Source organism: Silurus meridionalis, chromosome 2 (genome assembly GCF_014805685.1).
Source record: "Silurus meridionalis isolate SWU-2019-XX chromosome 2, ASM1480568v1, whole genome shotgun sequence".
NCBI classification, from domain to species: Eukaryota; Metazoa; Chordata; class Actinopteri; order Siluriformes; family Siluridae; genus Silurus; species Silurus meridionalis.
In genome coordinates, this window is record NC_060885.1 from 9,943,793 (window position 1) to 9,970,247 (window position 26,455).

At 37.5% G+C, this 26,455-nt stretch overlaps 1 protein-coding gene across 2 annotated transcripts; it reads right to left on the reverse strand.

Annotated features, from left to right (window-relative positions):
• Position 1: 1 nt before the first annotated feature.
• zdhhc5a (zinc finger DHHC-type palmitoyltransferase 5a) lies at positions 2-26,240 on the reverse strand. 2 transcript variants are annotated; one of them, XM_046869799.1, is made up of 12 exons: positions 25,863-26,240; positions 11,956-13,805; positions 11,504-11,625; positions 10,582-10,739; positions 9,277-9,449; positions 8,973-9,075; positions 8,746-8,837; positions 7,393-7,519; positions 7,127-7,235; positions 6,220-6,332; positions 1,828-2,732; positions 2-674 (listed from the first exon to the last, which is right to left on the reverse strand). In XM_046869799.1, the coding sequence occupies exons 2-12, from the start codon at positions 12,108-12,110 to the stop codon at positions 446-448; spliced, it is 2,286 nt and encodes a 761-aa protein (XP_046725755.1). In that variant the 5' UTR covers positions 12,111-13,805; positions 25,863-26,240; the 3' UTR covers positions 2-445. The 2 variants fall into 2 exon arrangements, 1 of the variants encoding a protein (XP_046725755.1); XR_006928166.1 differs by having other exon boundaries at positions 545-674; positions 1,737-2,732.
• Positions 26,241-26,455: the final 215 nt, after the last annotated feature.

A 26,455-nucleotide genomic window follows, 5' to 3' on the forward strand; every position in this document is an offset into this window, starting at 1 on the left:
CCACCCTGGGAAAACGTGACCTTTTTTTTTTCCCCCCGCTATACAGAACATACAATTAACGATTTACACAATTGACAATAAAGCAACCCTTTTCATAATTAGATTTTTCAAGGCAGTCCAGTCATCTGCCATACTCGAGTGTCACACCTCCTCATTAATGGCAAGTCAGGAAGTCCAGGAATTGTACAAGCAACTTTCCTCCCCCTCCTCCGCAATGTCTTTTATCTGACCACACACAGGCAGGGCAACTTACTCAAACTTTCCCTATGTATAAAAATAAAGCACAGGTCTGGAGTACTTCATTCACTCCAACGTTTCAATAAATGTCTCTTGTGTTCAACACATTTCCAACAGCGTAGTGAACCTCTGCCCTGACTGAGCAAGTAGAGGAGGCAGGTCCAAGACTCAGCTGTTGACACAGGACAGGTCAAACAACTGCCATGTCTCAAACTGATATCTCATAAGTGGTCCCTCCGACACCAGTCACCTTCTTCACACCACCTCCAGGCTTGTGGCTGGGGCTCTGAAAAGAACCACTGGGATAGGCGTGTCCTGGTCGTGTGGAGACACTGACTGGATGAGAGGGGGAAGAGGGGGTCGAAGAAGGAGACTGAGAAAGAGGCGATTTAGGCTGCCCATTTGTCCGACTATAAGATTTCATCTGAATCTCGTCCCTGAGTGGCAGAGAAAGAAAAAGGGGAACGTAAATGAATCACTCCTAATATACAGAATGTCATTGCAAAATGTTTCAATGTTGACGGAACATGCAAACAAAAATAAATAAATAAATGAAATTAAATAAATGCATCAAAGGTTTGTAATTTTCTTACCTGAGAGAACAAAACCAAATATTACAAAACACTAGGGCTGCAACAACTAATCGATAAAATCAATAATCGATAATGAAATTCGTCATCAACGAATGCCGTTATCGATTAGCTGGGCCGCTCAAGCTATGAGTTAGCATGACAGCAAGATAACAACCAGCAGCAGGAAAAGAAAAGAAAAGAAAAAAAAAAAAAACACACTGGTGTCATGGATGAAGGTGAAAAATCAGCACTGTAAGCAAAAACTGTATCATCCTTATCATGTGGAAATGTTATATTTTAATGAAGTGCTATTGTGTAAACTGTTCGCTAACTTCGGGACAGTCGCACAGGATCTGTTCTGTCGTGACTCGAGAGCATCAGGTTGCGCAATCAGCTCACTCGCAACATAGTGATGGATTCAATTAAACCGGTGCGAAACTACACTAAATCTAAAGGCAGCAAATAACAGCAACAGTAAACGATTACATTTTTAGTCAGTGTTGTGGTTTTTAGCAAATGATTATGCATTTTTTTTTAAGAAAGAAAGAAAGAAGTCCCTCATTCGCCCCTCAACAAGCAGTCACGAATAGCTTTAAAATGTCAAAATTGATGATAGTTAAACTTTATATCTGGCTATAATTATTATAAGCAAAACATCAAATTTGTATAAATCAGGGAGAAAAAAAAACCTATTATTCGAAATAATAATTATAATCATCCGAGTAATTGATTTTCAAAATAATAGTTTGTTGCAGCCCTACAAAACACACCACCAATGGAGTAATAACAATACATGCAGACAATTTTTTTTTGCTGTTGCTGAGGAAGCAAACTAGAAAGAAAGCAACTACAGCATAAGCTTAGGAGGAAATCAAAAGGTGTGAAGGGAAATAGAAAAGGCTGAGAGAAAGAGAGAGGTGCACTCACAGGAGTCTGGGAGGAGGAGGAGGAGTAGGAGGAGGAGGAAGGAGGCAGCAGGAGGCAGCGTGGAGCGTTGAAGGCAGAGGTTGTTACTCACTTGGGCGCCTGGATGCCCCCTGCCCCAGCCGAGGTGGAGGCGGAGGCTTTACGCACAAGGCGATACTGCATTTCAGCGGCTGCGGCGCTCGAATAAGACAGAGATTTGCCTAAAGGTGGGTGACCTGTGCGTGGTGGGTGGGTGGAAGGGGGCAGTGGAGCATCTGTGGAGCGTGTGCGGTATGGGTTAGAGAGCCTTGGCAGGCCTGAATCAGACAAGAGCGGAGGACGGGAAAAGCGTGGTGGTCGATGCTGATGTTGATGGTGGTGGTGATGGTGGTGGTGGTGATGGTGCTGGCGGGACTGTGCATCATGAAGCAGCCTTTCACGTTCTCGGTCAGGTAGCGGCGGAGGGGAGGCGGAGCCTCGCAGGTAGGCGGTGCCACGGTGTGGTGAAGCAAGCAGGGCAGAGCTGGAGGAGGAGGGCTGGTGAAGCTCCTCCTCTCGTTGCTGTGCAATCTGTGCAGAAAGAAATGGGGAGGTGTAGCCAAGCGGGGGATTAGGTGACGTGGATTCAAAATTCTGGCTTTCAGAGGGTGTAAGAAGGCTGTCGTAGGACAAGCTGCCATTGCGCGGTGGAGGCGTTTGATTGGCTGAACTCTTGTAGCTAGAGGCTTCAGAAGGTGGTGCATTTTGTGAGGTGGAGCGCACACTGGAGGAGCGAGAACCACCTCCCGAGAGCACAGTGGGGTCGGAGAAGGAGGGGTAAGAGCGCCCCCCGAAGGAATAGGCAGAGATTCCAGGGGCTTGTGGTGCCCCTTGACCTACGGAGGGTCGCTCAGCACCCATACGCTCTCCTCCTCCTCCATCACGGCCATCCAGACTGGGCTCAGAGCGGAAACCCGGCTGCTGACTGGACTGGAGGAGAGAGGAAGAGGACTCCTTCAGACTGTCCCCACGACTCATCTAAAAAAAAAAGATAGAGAGAGAGAGAGAGAGAGAGAGAGAGAGAGAGAGAGAGAGAGAGAGAGAGCGCAAAAGCATGGATGCAATAGCATGAGAGAGACAAAGAAAGAAGGGAGGGGCAGGGCATAGAAAAGCTATTAAAAACTTAAGCATGGGAGAATTAAGAAAATTCTAATACAAAAAAAAATTTAATAAATTAAAATCAGCATTGAACAATGGAAAAATAGCTGAAGCACAAGAACTGCAGAATGGAAATCACCTCTGTTAATCCACTACACTAAAATATACTTCCCCTCTCCTTAAAAAGATCCAACTGTATTGACACATTACAAATGACTAAAAATGTGCACATAGCATCATTCAGATCATGTTTCAAGACCACCAAAAAAAATGAGGTGTCAATCAGGTAATACCCTGTACACTACCTTTTCTCTCAAATAACTTCAGTGGAATAAAAAAAAAAAAACATTTTATTACAATAATCTTATTAACTAAAAATGTTTTTTTTTAAATGTTGAAATCTTTTTAGAGGTCTGATTCCCAACGCTAAAGCCTGTTTGGGGCAAATCTCTGAATAAAAGCATCATTTTCTAAGGAATAAACAGATTCTTTTTTTCTCAAAGCAATACATTCAGGCTAAAACCTATGGGTGCCTCAGACTACCTTTACCAAGAGTTTTAATAATATTTAACAATCAACCTATAAGGCAGTTCTGATATTGGATAGCTCATTACTGTCCAAACACTAAAGCATGAATAATTATGCTGGTGAACATTATCTGTCAGACCACATTGGTTTACATGGTGACCCTATCATGCATCTCCTCTGTTGTTGCACCATCATTGCCACAAAAAAGACGAGGGACTGTTTATAAAGATGATGAGCACATTCACAGTTAATGAAGATGGCAGTCCCATTACAGAGTAAGACATGTTTGGTGCAAAAACTAGAATAAACACGTCTGAATTGTGACCAGACAGGTTATAAATAACACAAGAAAGTGCATGAAGCAAAAATTAATGCATGAAAAGCAGCTCTAAAGAAGCAGCACTTGCTTCATGAAATGTATTACTATAAACGTATTATAATAAACGTATTAGACAAAACGCACCGAATCAAATAGAACGAATCAGTTCCATCTGAACGAGTAGATTTGTTTAACTCTCTTACAGCACAAAGTATTAGAACAATGTTAGCCACAATCCAGTGTGGTGTTTTTTCCCCTTTATTCTAACTGACTGTTAGAGAGAAAGGGCAGACTTGCTGAGATTGCAGGATTAGACATCTCTACCCACCAACACCCTCTATTTGTGGTTTAAATCCTATTCGTGTACAATGATCACTACAGGGTTAATACAGGAAAAGTGTAGAGGGTCATGTTACATTGTGATTATTTATACAGCTAGAGGAAAATTACAAAAAGGTCAAAGGATTGTACACCAGTCAAGCAGCAGCCAGAATTTAGTCAGTGTTGAAAAATGAATATAGTTTGAACCATGTACATTTTTTGCAAAAACAATAGGCTCAATCCTCAAACCAACTAGTAATTTGAAATATGGAACAGCCATTATAAAAGCACACTACTACAGAGTGTCTCACACATTTAAAGAACAAAAAACAGATTCTATCACAAATGCTGCTGTTATCACCATCATAAACTGTCTCTTATGCTGTACAAACAAAATAAAACCCTTGGGTAAGAATGAGATCACTGGGCAAAATTAATTTCCGGTTTTGCCATTCTCACTCTCAGTGCCCTATTTTGGAGCCAATATTCAAGCAGATGAATTATTATAAATGTGGTGCTATGTTAAACCCCTCCCCCCAACCCCACACCTAGCGCACACACTCAATCTGCTTCTATCACAGCTGTGCTAAAGCAACAGATGGTGCTTGTGGGTATATGAGGGTGTGCTACTAAAGAAAAGAGGGATAAAGAAATCGAGGTCAAGCATTTGTTAATCCTACTACAGGTTAAGGCAGCAAATGAAAAACATCCTAAATAGTGCTTAATTAATATTATTCTAGATGTCTGATGTAAAGTAATTACAACCACTTAATGGCTTGATTTCCCAATCTTACCTCCTTACATTTAAAGTGGCATGGCCGCTCAATGATTTGTGGTATGAAGATTCCCCTGTTTCATTTAGTATCTCTGGAAACTAACAATACAGCACCTCACACACAGCTCTATGACAAAATAAGGAGACACAAACTTTCCTTTTGTAGTGTGCATTTCTCTTATTTATCCTTTCTCTGCACCCATCAGTCATTGGGAAGTGGCGTATGCACTGGTATGTCTCTCCACAAAGGTGTGGTCTAGATACCCACAATTTTCATGGCCTTTGTTCTTATTGGCTTAGCAAAGCACAAGTGGGTATGCTACCTGTCAATCTGGTAAAAGAGACACTCAGACACTTTTCCACTTCTTAAAGCTTATGCTGTATATTGCTAAAAAGAAATTCTGATGTTTCTGACACAATAAATGGAAACATCTCAACTATTCATCCTAATAGGAATAAACCACCTAGCTACATAAATATATATAGAAATGTTTCCATATATTCAAACACAAAATGTATGTTTGAATTAGAAAAATAAAATGAAGGGTGGACAAAACACAAGCCTGTACACCTGGGACTAACAGATTATATTACAGACCCACCCAAACTTCCCCCTTTTAAACATTTTCTGGCAAGTTTGTGGAAAAACTGATCAAATCTTAAAGCTAAAATGCAGCTCAAAGCAATCACATAAATCGTATCTGTATCTGTGTGTAATCGTATCGTATCTGTGTGTAAATAGCATTAGATGTGATAACTTGCCAGACTCTAACCTTTACAAAATCTGCAAGAACATTCGATTTTTTTTTTTAATATAATGATGATCTTAAACTTTAAATCCATTATTACACTTATCTAGATTTTCCTTGTTCTGTGGGCTAGCATAATAAATGTATCATTTTGTCCATCCATCAAAAAGAATTGTCTTAAGAAACACACGAACGTAACATCTATAAAGAGATGTAGAGAATCTAAAAGATGTTAGTTTTAAGAACTTTAGCAAGCTCTTAAATACATAACGCTGAGTCTGAGGTTGCACTGGGAGAAGGGTAATATGAACAAACACAGACAAAAAAAAAAAAAAGGCACAAACAGAAAAAATATAGACAGTGACAACTTACTGATACTGTTCAACTGAAAGCAACTGGGACAATCAAATCAAAAGATAAAAAAAAAAAGATAATGTATAAGATTTGATTAAAAATAGAAAGAAAACAGACAAGAGGATTAAAATATAAAGCGTGTAAATGATAATTACTGAAGCATGTAGTGAGATGATTGAGGTCAAGGATTTACATGTTCATTACTGATTCTAGGTGCAATAACAGTCAGATGACAGAGACACACACTGTACATGACAGATAGGACTGACATCAATATACACACAAATCAAAAGCAGTCATCCTGACTAGTACACAGGTTACCTGGTTGGCATAGGCATGTGTCAGAGCAGTGTGGTTCTTCCCTGGGCTGCTGTATGTAGGTCGGTATTTGTACATGGTAGGAGTTGGTGGAGCTTTATTTAACAGACTGCTCTCTGGAAAACACAACAGTGACATGTTTGAGATCAACATAAACACTAAGCCAGGCCTGACTTCCATTCTGAGAAAATTCACAGTTTTATCACTCAAATTTCATAATCATATGTGATTTCAGAATTAAGTACCAGTAGGCAATAAAAACAATTAGAACAAAAACCTTTTTTTTGTTACACTACGTTTAATTAGATAATCAAATGAAAAATAGCCATAAACACAGAAGACATGGATTAGAGAAACCTAACATGATGGTATATGACTACAGTCCAGAAACCTATGGTTATTTTTTCCAGTCTTCACACACTTCCTTAACCAAATGTTCCTATAATAAAGTCTTGGCATTCATTTTGGCAAGAGACTCGTGTACCAGCAAAGTGCTGAAAAATATATGAAATGGGTGTTATAACGACAAAATGGCAGTATTTCAGCCTTATGTGCAGCCAAAATCCCCATATCGAAGAAATGGACTGTCTATAATAACTGATTAATTGAATTAAATTTTTATATTGATAATATTAATCATTAGACTCATGAAATTGGTGTAACAGGTAGAGCATACACCCACTACGGTGGTTAGTCAACACTAAGAGAGAATAATGTGACTTCAGTAGTGCATTTAATGATGACAGGTGCCAGAACAGTTTCAAATGAACAAAGGAACAGCCATTATTCTCTAAACCAGCACCACTTACAAACAGAATGGTCATCTTGCACTTTCTAATTCAAGCACATTTTTTTTTTTTATAATCATGGTAAATTAAGACTAAATTAAAAAATGAATGTGGATGTGTACCTTCAGCAGGTCCTCTTGACAGGCCTGGGTATCTGAGCTCTGGTTTAGGAGGAGGAGGTGGCTCAGCATCAGCAGACTGACTCTCCATCATTTCCAAACTACTCTTAGACTGAGAAAGAAAGATAGTGAAAGAGAGGAATGGATGACAGCACAAAACACACATAAAAACTTATTAACAGACCCTGAAATGAACATGTGCATATAGGAAGACAAACACACAGAAATAACTATGTACACGAGTAAGCACACATGCATAAAATTCCTACCCGGTGTAGATCTCCATGGATACCATTGTCAAGCACCTTGGCAGCCAGTTGCGCCTCTGAGAGTTGCGGCCTCAAGAATGGGGGTTGAACAGACACCGCCTGTGCCTTCCTTTTCATTCCAACATACCTGAGGAACAGAAAGGAAAAGCATTCTCAACATTAACCAAAAGTAATTTGATCATTAGAGAGTAAAAAAAGAGAAGCAAATTGCAGTGTTTCCCAATGTTGTTTATGAATGCAAATACCGGATTTTCCAAGCTATAAGCCGCTACTTTTTCCCACGCTTTGAAACCTCGCGGCTTAAACAATGAAGCGACTAATTTATGGATTTTTCCTGGGTTTTTCCCGGTTTCACAAGCTTCATGAAACCAAAAAACTGAGCCCTGTAACATTAGACCAATGAAATTGCGGAACGGGTTCAGGTGAACCAGTGAAACTCTTTATATTAAATCAGATGCGCTCCCAGTGAATTGGGCCACACCACATCATAAATATGGATGAGGTTCCTCTGACGTTTGACCTGCCGCTCACTCGGCCTGGCAACAGGAAAGGCAAATCATTCGTCACGCTGAAAACAACCGGGCATGAAAAACCGCACTTCACCTGTGTTCTGAGCTGCACGGCATCGGGAGAAAAGCTTCACCAATGGTGATTTTTAAACGCACAACTATTCCAAAAGATAAACTCTCGAGAGAAATTCTTGTTAAAGGAAGGAGGAAGACAGTGACCAATGAATTTCTTGGTAGGCTACTGTTTTGTTACAAGCCGTGTAACAGTGTAAAGCCTATGTTAAGTTCATTAGTTTCAATGTAGGCAGGTGTGGCATATTTATGTTCAAAATGTAAAAAAAATGTAATGCGGCTTATATTTAGGTGCGCTTAATAGTCCAGAAATTACAGTAATAAATTCTGCATGATGAGAATCTCGAAGCTATGACAGCCCACCAACCTCTCTGTGAAAAGGTTGCCCAGAAACAGTGTATAAGAACAATGAATATTATACATGACCATTACACCTACATGTACATTTTCTTCACTGTAAGGCCTCAACCAATCAACAATTCCCCAGTGCACAAAGCAAGCTCCATTAAAACAAAGTTAGGTGTGCAAAAAAAAAAAAAAACCTGACCCAAACCTCACTGGCCTTGCAATAAGAGTGAAGGGAATAAATTCAGAATAGGATGTTGAAAAAAAAGCATGGTTATGGATGATCTGGTGCCCAGAAACTTTTAGCCAAACTTTGTCCAGGCATGAAAAACATAAGGGCATATTCACTGAGAAGCCGATACGTTAAAAAGAAAATCGTGTTTGTCCAGAACACATGCAGGTTATTAAGAGAAATCATAGTTCATGCCTGGGTGCCTGGGAGCTGCAGAGAACACGTGTCACATTTCTCCAGCAGCCATTAGTGAAGGGGTTCACGCCTCCTCTGAACTTTCCCGTTACCTAAAAGGAAAGAAACCGATTCAAAGATAAAGCCTTTTAAAAACTTAAAAGCAAAGAAACAAGCTGAAATATTGGTTCACTGGAAGATCGAACGCTATAGAAACGTTCCTAAAAAATGTGAATAAGCATCAACACCTGTTCATTAGTGGTTCTGCCTCTTGCTACCAGTACAATGTGAAAACCAGTAAGACCTGCTACTGGGATGAAGAAAAGTCCAGCAACACACATAACACCCATACTGAGAGGAAGGTGTTAAGAGACACAACTGAACTAAAACACACAAGTTATATCATACCAAGTTCCATATTTATTTTTTAGTCTCTGAATACAAGAACAAAAATATTTTCCCCATACACAGTGTGATGTACTGCATGGATCCATTTTTACCAGAGACATTCTCCCACACACACACCCCACCCAGTCACAGCTAAAAGGATACGTGACGGCAGAGTGTACTTGGTCTAGCTGCTGTGTGTGGTACAGGATGAAGAGCAGCCCAAAACCAAAGACGCCCATGATGTGAGTTGTCAGAGAGAGCAGGAACAGGAAGAAGTAGCGGTAGTTCCTCCTGCCTATACAGTTGTTCACCCACGGACAGTGATGATCAAAATCCTACAGGATGAGATGGAGGGAGAAAAGGATCATGCATTTTCTGTTATTTACTTTAAGAACATGGCACTGGAGACATACGAAGGCAATGGTCTCAAAAATGTGGACTTTAGTGGTTCCTAGAATAGCAAATTCCACTAAAAGGCCTCCCTGACGGTGTTTAAGGCTCAGATACACTCTCCCAATTGAAGTGTAGATTAAAGATGTATCTTTTTAGCAAGGCCTAAACAACACATCATAACCATGTGCTCAATTGCATATGATCAAAGGTACATTATCTTTTGCTTGTCAATATTATGGACTGCAGCTACGCCAATTCCTCTCCACTGCTTCTCTTTCTCTACCCATCCTGAGGCATCTAAAGATGTACCAGCGCCATTTGGATCCCACGTCATGTAGAGTCTGGATATTGGGTTTTAAGTAAAATCAACTTAAATCACTTAAAATCACTTAAAATAATCTTAATCACTTAAAAAAAAAAAGAACATTCTACATATGCTGTTTCTCGTTTATTAAACATTTAAAGGCTGTGGCATGGAGGAGTTGATCTATAATGATCTCAACTCTTGCGCTATTTTATAAGTAGCTCCTGGTTCCACAATGTCAACTGACTATGTAAAACTGTTGAAAGGATATTACTCAATCACATAGACTCTGGTGCTCATGTTAGTTTTCACTCTCCAGTGTTTTGTATTGATTTTATGACTTATAATCACACTCTTGATGTCACCCAAATGAGGACGGTTTCCCCTTTTGAGTCCGGATCCTCTCAAGGTTTCTTCCTCATACCATCTAAGGGAGTTTTTCCTTGCCACAGTCACCCCAGGCTGCTCATCAGGGATAAATACACATAATTCACTAATATCAATGTTGTTCTATACTTCATACATTCTGTAAAGCTGCTTTAAAACAATGTCCATTGTGAAAAGTGCTACAGAAATAAACTAAAATGTGAACAGAATTCTAACATTTCTACTTTGACAGTGTGGCAGCTGAGTGATTTTACCCAATCCGGTGGACACAATAGTCCATTCTAGCAAAACCATTCATGGCTTAGGACATTCACCTTAAATCTAACAGGGGGGATTTAATTTATCTACTACTTGTATTTCTGTGTGCCTGGGTGTATTCATACCTCCACACAGTTGTCACACACTGAGCAATGTGAGCAGCGAGGTGGTCTGTAGAATCGGCAGGTTGAACACCACTTCATGCGCACCTGTATGCCCCGAATCTCCACCGTCTTATAGAGTGGCGCTCGGAAATCATCCTCCTTGTCTTCATCTTCCTCAGCTGCAACACAGATGGTATGATGAATTGAATGAATATAAACCAAATTACATTTGTAGGTAGACAGTTAGAGGGAATAATTGGTTTTTACAGCGTCCAATTCATCAAGGCTAAATAGCTAAACTATCGTATCAGTACTATTGGCTTCTAATGTCTAATAACAAACTTGAATATTTTGACTAAAATCAACAACAAATAGCTTGCTAATGCTAGATAACTTGTTATGCAGAGGAGAAACCAATAACTGACTCTCCGCAGATTAGAAAATAAATCTGTTTGAGCAACACCTTGCAATGTACTCAATACTGCAAGTGTAAAATCGTTATATCTTGAACATGCCAACATCTTGAATAGCTTCAATCTGTTTAATATAAGCACTTAATATGTGTGTGACCAATGAAATAGCAAAGCCACAGAGATTTACATTCGCCAAACAGCTCTCCCTCTCTGTTCTGTAAAAATAATCTAATAACATTTTAGCTAATGTCAATTTAAAAGTCTTTTTGCAATCATAGATGCATATGCATCTTTTCCTATTTACAAAGAAAGCAAATGTAGGTTTTAATAGCTGCTGTTGAAGAAAATCACCTTCTGGCCAATCAGAATCAATAATTCAACAGCACTATAAATCAACAGCACAATAATTCAATAGTCATGGTATAAAAGACTATTGAGCTTGATACTAGTGTACCAAAGTGAAAGGAAATTTGGTTAATTGTGTGCTATTTAATAATAAGAGACAATTGTATAAGGAGATTGTTGTATACCTCTTGGGAAGATGCCGGGGTCCATGAAGGTGGCCATACAAAAGTTGGCTAATACAAAAAGGAAGATGATGCCATTGTATATTGGTATGGCGACTGAAAAAGTCTCTGAAAGCCATGGGCACCTGAGACACCAAAAGATAAAGAAAAGAAATTAGAAAGTGTTTAAAAACGTCAAATCAGCCATGCATGAGTTACCCGTCAACAAATTGAGTATTGGGGATAAATTCAAATGACGTTGCTGTTATAAGAGCTAGGTTAAAGTTAACCTTTATATATAGTTATATGCTGGCTATTCAATCAAATGCTAGAACTCGCACACAAAAGCTGACATTGCATTGTGGGTAAATCTGCCTATAACAATTTGTGTCTCTGATTGTAAGCTACGCTATTTTTAAGCATTTATTTGTTCTTTCAAAATCTGAACTGTGGTGTATGCGTGTGTTAATACTCACGTAAAGCAGAAGAAGAGTGTAGTTGCTCCCACAAGGAATGCTGTTGCTGCAGACACCGGAACATATCGACTGGGCCGAAGGGGGCGGGATGGAATGGTAGGGTGGGGAGGGGAAGAGGGGTCAGACAAACCCCCACTCTTACTACTACTCGGCATTACCCAGGGCGCACCAGGAGGAGCTGTCACCGAGAAACCACCCTCTGGAAGGAGTGTGTGTGTGTGTGTGTGTGTGTGTGTGTAGGAAACAGGAATCGGCTATGGGAGGAGTATCAGTTCTTCTCCCCCTCGACTCAAGATAAAGAAATGACAGATTGTCTGCATAGTTATAGCTGAAAGAGTAGAGTGAAATGAGCAATGAAACATAAAAAACCAATTTAAAAAAAAAAAAAAAAAAAGTGCAACAAATCAGGCTTTCTTCACTATAAAGCACTCAGGCTTGAACACAGCCATCAATGGTTTCCTGGCCCTTTTAGGCCAGCATAGAAAAAGAAAAAAAAAAGCTTTTATAAATAGATTTGAGTGCAATATTTTTTTTCTTGGCTTTGTTGCAATTTCTTTTCTATTTAAAACCAAAAAGCCATTTTGGTAATTTCTAAAACAGTTTAACAGCTTTGAGTTTTGACTATTTAAAAAAAAAAAAAAGAGGAAAAAAAAAAAAAAAAATCCAATTAAAAAAGAAAATATGGCTGTTTGTTTTTGTTTTGTTTTGTTTTTTGGTAAAAGCAAAAAAATGTGATGAAAAAGGAAAAATGATAAATGAGTGTTCCCTGTGGCTGAATTCGAATAACTATAAATGAGCGGTGGTATTTAAAACTTTTGGTTTTACAACTTAAAGGTAGAGGTAGAAGACAAAATGTTTGACATGGATTTTGTAGTTAAATGCATAAAGTTTTTCAATAAAATAAGGTAGATGGGCTTCTGAGTATTGTTAAGAGCTTTTGAAATCGCAGTCTCAGGTTAAAAAAGCGAATCGAAACAGAAAAAGGAGGTAAAATTATGTAAGAAAGCAAATCATCATTGAAGTGAAAGATTTAGTGTCTCCAGTTTTTACAGAGATGGAGATAGTGTTGTGAGAATGGCACAGAAATCGCTTCCAGCTGTTGCGCTTTTTTGCCAGCACATAAAACAGAAATGTCTCTTTTGATTTTGTTCAGCATGTGGGATATTGCACTTTGCTATGCTGGAGATACTTGAGTCTCTCTGTACCAAGTCGAAGCATTCTGCTTCTAGGCCAAAAAGGCCAAAGGCAGTGATGGACCAGTCTAGCTGAAATCCTCACAACCAATCTTCAGGAAGTAGGCAAAAAAAGCGAGCCGGGCTTCCGCCTAAATCTACTGACTATCATAAGCATCTACGATAAGAAATTTTTAAAAAAGTACAAAGAGTCTCTGAGGCACAGTGGTGCCTCAATTTAAAAAGAGCTCATAAAAAGCAGAAACTGGGCGTGTTCCAGAAACTCCCGAATGCTCATTCAGATCAGTGGAGTGACTGAAAAATAAAAACTACAAAGCTGCAGACAACCACAAAATGCTCATAGGTGAAAGAGAAATGGAGTATAAAATACAAACAAAGACCAGCTTTCCGCTGGGAGACTTTTGGGACTTTCTTGTGTGCTGTTTGCTCAGAGGCCGATGCCGGCGTGTATTACATAAGAGCCTGCGAAGGTTGTCGTCTCGAGCATGCAACCTGAGCCATGCTTACAGTTACATGTACACGCACCAGGGAGTATGAGTAATCCAGTGAAAGAGGAAGTAGGTCCAACAGGTTAACACATCATTGCTCTTGTTTCAGAGATGCTCCTTTTTCAATGCGGTCGTGAAGCAAACAAGTGTTGGCTGTAAGTGTTGATGTCTGGAAAAGAAAAAGACAACAGACTGACGAATCATTCAAACGGTATTTGAGTCAGAGCGATTTACAGTGATGGGGGATCTGTAGATGACAATGGACGGCTGTGTTTTTGCAATACTACAAAAGGCTCTAAAAAGTGTTTAGGGCCAAGCACCAAGTCCATTTCTGGATTAATACAAGTCCAAAACTATAAGTGATACATTAGATAAAATTATATGCTTCGATATTACCAGTTATGCAACATGCAAAACTAAAATCACTTTATTGTAGTCAAATTATATGCCATGACAAAGGCTAACATCTGACATTCTGTTAATGTGTTAAACCAGCATGTTTAAAAGGCTCATTGAGCTACATTACATGGACCATAGACTAGAGTTTATTTATAAGACACCACAGGTTTTATATAAAATTTAGGAATAGATCGTATTTTACACTAAAGTGTCCTTCAGATGTGAACCATCATGTTCTCCTCATTTACATGTCATATCTCACTGTCTGACACCTAGCCCAAGAACAATCATTCAGTCTTTTAGTTGGTGACAGAAGTGTTTTAACCTGTTTACATGCCACTCATTCAAACATTTCAACACAGAATTTTCAGTTCAAAAGTCACAGGGTAAAAAGAAAAAAGCAAACAAACAAAAAAATGTACAGAAATGATATTTGAATGTTATAAATCAATCAGCAATCATTAAAAACATGCTGGCTTTGCATTTTCGGGTTGGGTGCCACAGTGCAATAATTCAAAAAGTCGTTATAAACAAGACCAGACAAGCTTGGTATCATTGGACCTCCACAGAGTCTCTAGCATTAATCATGTAAATATCAAACAAAAGGGAATTTGATAGAAAAACTGGGTTGGTTGTTCTATCTTAGTCTATAATGTGTCTCAAGCAACCACCATTATAATTTTGATATAACCAGTAAAATAAACATTCTTTTGAAGAAAAACATGTAATAGTTTGTTTTTTTCCAAGTCTGCGTTTTACTACAAACCAATTTCACATATGCAGGGGAAAATATTCATTATCATCATTATTGCCAATCACTAGCTTATTTAGTAGAATATACCAAATCTTAATAAAGAGGTTGGCCGTTATGGGTTTTTTTCTGGCCGATGCAGATATTTAGAAATCACGGCAGCAATACAGTGATGTGCAGCACAAGCGGCCGATGGCGATTAATTAAAAATGCCCAAAATCGGCCAGATTAATCTGTCAATCTCTAGCTAAATATAATATGCAAATCTCATTTTGGTTTAATAACGACATGAGAGGTCCCGACATGGTGCCAGGAATATTTCATTTTTTCTGTTTACACCAATCGTCAGTAAGTTGGTGCCTAAATAAAAAACATTTCATATTTCTTGGGCACTAGAGGCCTGTTAGATTACAAGGTATCCTGATGCAGGCAAGGCTGTAACATGAGCCCACCTTGTGCTCTCTAATGTCCTTTGTGTCTCTCATGCACGTTTTAACAATGATAACTGAGTCATGTAGTCATAAGACACACCTTCCTCACTGAAAGTACATTTTCAGATTTCGAGACTCTGTGTCATAAAAGACATGCTGAGAGACCTGTGTTGTCTATTGTACATTCTGCTTTAGTCATTCATTCATTCACTGTTGAGGCAGGCTGCCTCAGAAAATGGAAGAGGTGTGTCCAAGGTTACATAGATTTACTGAAATATAACTGTCAAATGTATTTATATACCATTGCTATACTATAACTAACATCTACATAATCAACCTTTTGAAAAAAAAAAATTAATAAATAATTAAAAGTGTAGTTAAGTGTAAATCTAGCCATTATTAGCAGGTCATCACAAAACTAAAGTACATTCAAAACATAAGGAAATAAATCAATGCCTAAATCTTTTCATAAACATTATGTCAACACACACACTCTTCTCCTGTAACACCTTTTTCCCGGTCAGAGTGAATCTGGTTGAAGAGCTTATCTTGAGAATACTACATGTGAGGTGAGAATAGCACATACACTAACTCTTGGGGCAATTACTTTAGCCAATCCACTTTTGGGAATGTTTTTGGGAGGTGGCAAGAAACAAGAGAACCCAGAGGAAACCCATGCAGACCCAGAGAGTTTCCACACGGACAGAAACCCAAGCTCACGGTCGATTGGGAAACCCTGAAGCTGTAAAGATACAATGCTATCTGCTGTACCAGTGTACCACTATTCTAACAGCAGACAATGTTAAAACACACTACCAGGCACAAAAGAACAGTGTCTCTGATTTGTCAGTATCAACTGTGTTTTTAATAGAGAGTGATGTATGACTAGACAGTACTATTTATTAATGACGACATAATGCAGTGTCGTCTCAACTTCCAATGTCCTGCCTAAATTGCAGAGCATCTGAACAGGTCTGCAAAGATTACCGAGAATGTCCAATATCATAGAAAAGCTATTGATTTTTATATTCAAACATGAAAATCTGTGACAGAATACAAACATGAGTATGCAAAATTAAAGCAAAAAGTAAAATCAACATGCAATTCAGCGCAGAAAATTTTCATAACAGCAGTAAAATGCACAAGCCTTAAAAATTAAACCTCGCCAAATCTCTATCAGTAAAATGTAGTAAGTGGATGATGTAATAGCCTCAAATGACATCCAATTGTTTTTTTCTGTAATATAGTGCAGCAATTTCCTAGTTTAATGAGGCCCACACAGTTTAATTCTAGCTTGTAAAGAATAATGATGATGAATGTACATAATAGTTTTGTACAGTGCAAACTTTAGAAAGCTCTCAATTTAAAGCCACAAAATTTATATCTTGAACTTTATATCTTGAACCAAGAAAATACAGAAATGAGGGTTTTTTTAAAGCCATATTTAAATCAATTTCTTAAATTAAAGCAATTGTTTATTAGTTCACATAAATAACTGTTAAAATAATTTTTTTGCAGCGTCTACAGAAAATATAAAAAAAAAATTTTATATTAATATTTAGACATTAAGTTTTTTAGTTTGCAGAAAATACAAGTGGCAAGAATATAACTCGCACCTGCTGTCTTAATTTTATCGCAGCCTGTTTAATCACTAAGGTGATGTATAATAGACATCCCACTGTTAAACTAACCCACTACCTGAAAGGGAAGCTTTTATACTGAAAGTCATTTAAGCCAGTGGGCCGCACAGAAAAAAAATACATAACTTGCATTAATTCCAATTTATTTATTATCTGATTCTGTACATATTTATTTTGGAAAATAACCGGATTCTTTCCGCCTCATCTGTCTATGACTCACTTTTGATGCATGTCATGATGCCTCGGTCACATGTCTTACCTCCATCCACTACCTTCTTAAAGGGGCTGCTCCGGCTGCTAACACATAATACATTACCGCTAAATTGAAACCCACAAGCTAGCAAAATGAACAAAAAAACACCACAGTGGATTAAAGTTTATTATTATATTTATAAAATAAAAATTTTATGCCAGTCATATCATTTTATTTTGTTGTATTTATCCACCACACCTTAAAGGCCGTGAAAATATTGTCCGTCATTAATCCAGTCCATGGCACAAAAAAAGTTGGGGACTGCTGATTTAACGTGTATTGACTTTCATTGCCTAGTTAACCAGGATCAAATCATAAACAATGAATTAGCAGCAATCAGATTAATAGTGCTCTCTAAATCAATGCATCCGGACTATTAAACAACACAGCCTGTTATTAAACCATCAAAGCCGTCAGATTGGATGTAAAATTATTGCACTCAAGCAGTCAGAAAAAATACAGCGTGACAATTCAGTGTAGCATGTGGACCCAAGTAGTTTATCTATTTGAACTACAAAAGAATGAAACATTATGCAGGAGAAGAGAAAAATAAAGACTGAGGAAAACCCTGAAGAGAAATAAAAATCACCATCACATTATGATTAGCTTCAACACACAAAACACATTCAGCAATGAAGGCTATCACACAGCAGTAAACAGAGTTTTTAACCTTGTTACCAACAGGAGTTTTAACTTTGATTCCGTTTCAGCCCTTTTGCATGAATCTCAAATTATTGCAGCTTGTTTTATTACAATTCTCACAGTATGTCTGATTTTGTCCAACCTTTAACTACAAAGTCCATATAGCAAAAACTCTCCACATGTACTACATACGACGCCAATCCAGTATCTCGGTTTTTAACTGTTTGGTGTGTTGGGTGAATGTATTGATGCTCAGGTATGTGGATGTTAAAGTTAACTACAGTGGTTAATCTGTTCAGCACGTCTTGAGTGACTCGGTGACTGCTGCTCTCCTATCTTTCAAGAGGAGTAGGCTAGTAATGAGTCATCATATCATAGAACAGTATAAATGGTTTACATGCTAAATATTAATCAGGCTCAGAGCTGTTAAGAACGATTTATTCTTGCGGTTAACTATATATACGCAAAATGGCTGGGGTGTGTATTTTGTGATCTTTTGGTGTGCTGCTTTTGCATGTCCGCAGAAATCAGCCTGAGGTGTCTGTGGAGTGCAATATAAAGACTAGAGGCATTAAAGTAACGTGACGCATCGTCCACAATTAACTACAAAAACAAATGTCGTTTAATATACATTATAACTAATATATATATTAATCTAGACTAGATAGAATTCTATATAGAATAACTAATCTAGACCATTATAAAATACTAAAATTATCCCCATTAAGGTTTGAATCCCCATTAAGGTTTGAAGTATTTTTTTTAACCAAGTACATCAAGATTAGTAAATACTTTTCAATGCACGCTGTGGGCTTTTGATTTGCGAGTCAGATAATGGCATGCAGGCGATTTTACAAAGAAAATGAGCTCGCCAGGCTTTTTGACGTTATGAATGACATAACTAAACACTGGAAACCAGAGGGACAAAGATATTTTGGCTCTGATGTGCCATCTTGTAGGTACCACTTTCAGTCCTTCAGATTTCTTTCGGCTTCTCCCGTTAGGGGTCGCCACAGCGGATCCTCCGCACGTTTGATTTGGCACATGTTTTTACGCTGGATGCCCTTCCTAACGCAACCCTCCCCAATTTATCCGGGCTTGGGACCGGCACTGAGAGTGGCTGGGGATGGTTCCCTGAACGGGAATCGAACCCGGGTCGCAGCGGTGGGAGCGCTGCGTCTTAACCACTAGACCACCAGGGGACCCAGTCCTTCAGATTTAAAGATGCAAAAAGCAAATATGTGAACAATGTACACACCTGCTAGTAAATTGCTATTGACCATGCTAAACTTTTAAAGATTTTAGTCTAATAGAAAATGTAATTGTTTTGTAATGTATTTCTATACAACTAAAGTCAATAATTAAGGATGATCAAATCGTTGATAAGAAATTAAACATCACATCGATTTATAAAGTATAAATTTGTTTTTGTGCACAGATGTATAGGTGTTAGGTTTTAGTATCTGTTATCAGAAAACAGAAAGTGAGTTAAAGGTAAAATTTCAGGCCCTGGTCAAAAATCAACACAATAATTAATTTTTTTGTGAAACAAAAGTTTTGGAATACAGTGCAACCTCGATACTCACAGGGGTTACGCTCTATGACCCCTCGCGAGTAAAAAAAAAAAAACGCGAGGTTTTTACTCTGTCCTTTTAATGATTCCTTTTTCAAGGGGAATTGTACATGTACTATTCTGTAAACTCAACAAAAATTATGAATTACTTATAACTACTACTAATAACTTTTCAAACATTATGCAATTTATTAGTACAAACTCTGTATTGAAATGTTACTCTGAACCATCGAGCCACTCGCAGCTTCTCGTGAAGTACTTTTAGTCCGGTTCCAAATGAAAAGTCACAAACTATCGAGGTCTTGAGAGTATTGAGGTTGGATTGTATATCCATGTATTTATTACCCATGTGCAACCCATAAGTCACTTCATGTCCATAACGTACTTTCTAAATCTGACTGAGGACACACCCTGTGGTTTCTCCATGTAAAATACTCCTACAAATTCGCCATGACAGTGTTGTATGTGTAAACGTGGATCAGAGTTTACACGCCTGAAGAGTTGCCCTGTCATGTCAAACTGACATTCCCAGTAATGTTTTCTACAGTATGAACCAGAAACAAAACAAAAGTTTACAAATCATGCCTACGAGTTAAAATCATTCCGCAAAGATGATTTTTTTTGTACATGAACAAAAAGACCAAAGCCCAAAAGATTCTAATTAATAGACCCAAGTTCCACAACTGATATGTTAATAAACCTTTTTTAATAGAATGACACCAGAAATGATTATAATTGGCTTTTAGAATAATCATGCGTCAAAATAGTAAGATCACTACTTAATAATAATAAAACTGGCTAAAACAATATGGAAATATAATATAGACAGTCATATAAAAGTTAACTAGTAATTTGTACACATTGATATTTAATTTTTGTTACATTTTCCATTCAACTAAATTATCAGAACCTGTATTCTGTAATTCTATAGAGCGATGCATAAAGTTGTTATTTTGTAGTAGATTGTTGCCATATTCTCAAATCCGTTATCTATGGTTTTGCATCTATTTTTACCGCTTCCATGCACTATATACACCAGGCATCAGACACAATGTGAAAAGTTTCAGATCTTGGATTAACTTTAACTGCACACTTTCATACACACATTCAGTAATGTTTTAATTCAAGTTCCTAAACAGAGTACATAAAAAGCCTATTAAGACGCTGCATAAACACTGTATGTACTTCAGAAAGGAAAACCCTTAGAGATAAGAGCAGGGACCAAACCTCATGTACAAATAGTCAAAATCGAGTACATAAATTATTCACTTGCTTCTTCGCTGCTCCTTGAACTGTTTACAAATTTGCATAAAAAATAGGCAATAAAGAGAAACATCTACACTGATCACAGTAAATGATTATCATGGTGTCTGTCTTTTATGTTCATCAAATGATTCTATTTAGAGAATATTTATCCAGGTGGGATAAGTTTACAATAAAGTGACATTAGCTGAGGATGGGTTCCCTTTTAGTCTAGTTCTTCACAAGGTTTCTTCCTCGCATCATCTCGGTGAGTTGTTCCTTGCCACTGTCACCACTGGCTTGCTCATTAGGGACTAATGAATGAAACTGAAATGTATAGTCACATTATATTTTATTCTGTAATAAAGGCAATGTCCAATGCTAAAAGCGCTGTCTTTTGCAAGAAAATCCCAATCCTGAGTAATATTAAATTATGATCTGAATGATTGTTCAGAAGATAACAAGTACATAATTTAGTGAAGATTTAATCACAATTACATTCATGCATCTTAAATACTGGTACTGTCAGGTACACATTTTCAAAGAAAAAGAGGAAATGTCAATGCAACATCTAACAGATCAGTTTTAATAAATTATTGAGTAAAACGGATGAATAAAGCTATAGAAAAACCCTACTTCAAAAAAAACTAAACTATTATTTACCAACTGACCACTTCATTTTTTTTAATCATCGATGTAAAGCACCCTCAGACAAGTTAAGCTGCATTATTTGATTATTCTTGAGAGTTTTGATATAGTATTAGGATTCCTACAAAATGATTTAGCAGAAATCACCACATTTACATTTTACACATTTACACATGGCTGGCACACTGCATCAAGACTGCAGATTAGCCGTGGGTTTAAAAACTCAAACATATTTCAGTACAGGACAAAAAAAGGCACAAAAGCATATCAGCATATCTCTGTCTCTGTCTCACTGCTATGACATGGCTGTGCAGAAGAGTACAACGAGCAACACAGTAAATATGTAAATGAATCAGTGATGTGAAACACACCTGAGATACTTTTCAACCCAGTCTCCTACAGTTTCATTTAGAAATGTAAACAGCAAATGTAGTCAAATGTATTACAGTATACCATATACTTTTATTCAAATCAGTAGGAATAGTATTTAATAGTATTGATATATATATATATATAATATATTTGTACTAATATCTATATATATCTATATCTATATCTATATAAATATATCTATCATTAGGGTCATCAATACATTTTTTATCAGAGTAAAAAAAGGACGTCTTGAATAAATGCTTGACGGTTTTAATGTCGCCTCATATTTATTTATTTATATTTTTTGTAAAATGGTCAAACAGAAATTATATATATATATATATATATATATATATATATATATATATATATATATATATATATATATATATATATATATATATATACACACACACACACACACACACACACACACACACACACACACACACACACACACACAATTCCAAATTATGCAAATATCTTTTTTAAGTTTTGATTAAAAGTGAAAAGATTTTTTAAATTAATAAATTTATTTTAATAAATAAATTTTTATTAATTATATTACAATGTGGCTGTATTACGGTACATGTAAAGGACTGAATGAAAAATGCTTTATTTACATTTTTGGAAAAAAAAAAAAAAATCACAAAATATGCTGTTCCAAATAATTAATTAATCAATTATTATTCTTAATTAATTAAATAATTTTAAACCATTTAAAGGGTTATAGTGAACTGAAAACTCGAAATCAGTCATATTATGGTGCATGGACAAAACATTTTTCATACAAATACAATTTAAAACCAAATTATTAACATTTCAAGTTATGTTACTATATGCACCCTTCTTTAAGATGACCAACAACTCTCTCGTCCACTGAACCTGTATAGTTTCTGCCTGTATTTCATTCGAGGATGCCAGAATCGCCTCACAGAGCTGTTGTTTGGAGCTATACTGCCACCCACCCTCATAGACCTTCCTATTGAGGATACTCCACGGGTTGCCATCTCACTTCCTAATATTCCAGACCAAATGATCACTCCACCACCTCCTTGCTGACACCGCAGTCTTATTGGAACAGGGTGGCCATTCACCAGCCATCCAGAACTCCATCCATCTGGAGCATCCAGTGTAGCACGCTATTCGTCAGTAAACAAAACTGTTTGAAAATTAGTCTTCATGTATTTCTGCGTAAACGCTCTTCTTTGTGATATTTGGTTTGGGGTAACCGAAATACAGCTTTATGCACAACTGCCAGCCTATGAAGGATTCTGCATCGAGAGTTTCTTGGGACTCCAGAAACAGCATGCAGCTTCAAATATCTGTTTGCTGCTCAATCATTTTTTATAGCCGCCCTTTTGATACTATTAAATTCTCTGACAAATATTTCTTAGTAAGCCTTTATCTGATCGCATTCTTCTGTGTTGTGACAAACAAATCCTTTGATAGGTCGATGCTCTCTGTTCAGTTTCTGTGATAGAGTATATCAATTGTTTGCAAGTCATTGCACTATATCATGCTTTTCATCTTCATCTTCTTTCTTCCTTCCCATATTGCATCAGAACTGTGACTTGGTTAATAATGTGGAACAACCTTTTAAAGAAAGTTTCCTTCTTTAACTAAGATCACCTGGCATAATAACTTCAATATATACACGAGAAAAAAAAGCGCTTTTTTTCTCGTATATATTGTAGTACACACACACACACACACAGTAGAGTGTGTATGCATTTATCTCTAGATTACTTATGTGTTTATATAGCACCAGTTACTGAGGGGTTTCTCACAATTATATGTATTTGTACAGTACCGGTGGTTGTTTTAGCACCAATAGGGCTATTGACACTGTACTCGCACTTTCCTCCTTACAAAACAACTGACAGTGTAAAGCATATTAGGAAGGCAAGAAATGCATCAATCAACAACCCAAAAGACTCACCTTTAAACTAAAAACCATTTCAGTTAACTACCTTGTGAATCACAGCTAAATGGTGCTACTTTCAACAATCGAAAAAATAAAACATATTCTGGGTTATTCAACATTTACTTCTTTACTACATAATTCATCACATGGTCTTTCCTAGTTTGGATGTTTTCAGTATTAAGGCACAATTTAGAAAATAATAAACATAAATAAAAAATAACTGAAGGAGAAGGCGTGTCCAAAACTTTTTACTGATACTGAATATGAAAACAAAGTAGGGCCAAAACAATTCCTCAAGAAACTTGAGTAATTTGAATACAAAAATCTTTCGTTTAGTAAACTGTGTTTCACCACAGACCATTATTACTGACGCACCACCCGCTAAACTCAGAACAGGTAGACACCAATAAAAGCCCTTTTCCGGCACATTAATAAAAAAAGGTTGCCTAATTCCAACTTTTTCCCCTCGCAAATCCGACTTTATTTTTTGCCAAATCAGGCAGCATCACCCCCTCAGTAGTGCCAGAATGCTTTACAGATTGAAAATTAAATACACTACAATCAACAGAAGCGCATGGTATCAAACTAAGCCTCTGATCCCTTGAAAGAACTCTGTCTAATAATCAGCTCTGGGGGAGACGGGAAAAGACAGACAGACAGCAAGACAGCAAATTGTGATTATCTTAAAATTCACAGGAACCCGCAGCGGGACCGAATGTCCAGAAACGTTAGAAGTAACGTTTAAAACTATTTTTTTTTACGAACGAATTTCATAACATTAATTAAAACACATTGTTGTATTAAAGTGACGATGTCTAGATGAATTCAGTATGGTACCATAGGGGCTGCAGGGGTGTGTCCAAAATTTGCAGATTTTCAGAACTCGCAGGGGGTCTTAGAACGAAACCCCCACGAGTTCCAGAGGCATTTGAATGCATTAAATGGGTTTAGTTTTCACATATATTCTTGTATGCAATTTCAGCAATAAAAATTTACATTTTTCCAAAAAGGAAACAAATTGCTTGTTCATTTTACGAGACCCGTCTAATTTTCTCTTGTATATTTAGTATTGCTCTATAATAAAGAAAAAGTCAGTTAATCGATGGAATAATTGATAGAATACACGGTTATTAAAATAATCGATAGCTGCAGCCCTAAAACAAAGTATTTGTTAACAGGTGCCAGGTTATGCACGTTGAAATAATCAAAGAAGTACAAAAAATAATGTATAATGTAAAATATTGTTTATCAAGGGATTGGTTTTTTTCCTGGAACTGCGATACTATGCCATCTACATCGAAGTAAAGATGATAATATCGTGACAACCCTCCAAAATACGTGGAAATAAGTCAATATTTAAGGTTTACTACACATTAAAGCATATTGTTACACAAAAAAAAATAATCTGTTAAGTTGCTAATAAACTGTTTGTGAAAATATGAGTGTTAATATGCATGAGTAAGAGTGTGTGTGCGTGTGTGTGTTTTGGGTGTGTTTCGCTGCAGCAGGGCCGCCGGAGCGAATCGGACGCGCGAGCTAAGCCAAGCCGCTTCAGAAAGCGCGCAGGTCGGATACAAGCTCAGCCAAACACCGGTGAGCAAACCGGGGCCCGTCAGGGTGTGTTGATTCATCTGGAGTCTTAACGTGAGCACAAATTAAAAACCAGACCCGCTGAACGCTTGTCAACGAAAGCGTCTATACCCTGATTATCGTGAATAAATAAATAAATTAATACTGCTATATAAAAGGTCTGAATCAGGGGCGTTAATCAGACGCGTTTGGGATTCACAGGCCGGTGCAGCTAGCAAACCGAAAACCGCTTAGCCTGTAAAATCACCGTGGTGTTGAATTAACGTGAAACACAAAAAGCACAACACGTACCCACAATAATAAACCTATTAATAATAAATATGATGGAAAAACAAAAAGTTAATAACGTTGCCATTTCTGCAGAGAGGTGATGGAGAATAACGCTACACACACCACCAGCAGCTAGCAAGACAAACCCAGACAGACAGACAGACAGGGAAAAAAATGTTGCTAGCTCACGGACTAGATCCTGTTCACGTTTTGATTACATATATAAAACAAAACATTCAACTAAAAGGGTGTTTATATCCCGGGTTACAGTCTATTCTCCATGCTCAGGGGGTTTTAAGTTTCAGAAGTACTCAGTGTTGTCTTAACAGACACATATCACAATCTTAACAACTAAATTGTAATATCTGTGCTATGTAAGTCATACAACATACACATTACAGGTTTGTTGACTTTTATTATGGCTTAGTTATCAGCCAGACTAATTAGCATGAGCTAATTCGTCCTCGTACCGCACACCAATATCTTACCTGTCAGCTCGCTCACACCCTTCACACGATGCAGGATGATGTTATAAACGGTAATGGATTACATCGGATTATCCAATCCAGATAGAATGGCTTTAATCGGATTCTTTGGGATTCCTCCCTGAATGGCTGTCCCGCTAGCCTGCTAGCTAGGAAACTAGCTAACTCTTCAGCTGATCGAGTAATGGTGGTACTGCACTTTTCTTTCTTTTTTTTTTTTTTTTTGCTGACAGTTTTCGCAAAGAAATGTCGATATCAATAGTGTCTTCCGTCCAACGGCTACATTATGCAACGCGTCCTGCCGTAAAAGCTGCAGTTCACACAGCCGAGATCCACTTTTTCTCCCCTAAACCAATAGAAACATTTTCCGTTCACTGCAGCTTTTAGTATCCACGAGTGATAAGCCCCGCCCCGCTAAGCCTATTGGTTAAGAATGTGGCGACCGACTCTACTGACCAATCAAGAAACCGCTTCAATGAATATTCAATGAAGCTGGAACTTCAATGTCTGTAGCCCCAGAGGTGTTCTCAAACTTTTTTTGCAGCCAGATATACCTCATTAAATGTGAAATAAATTAAAAAACACCACAGCACATT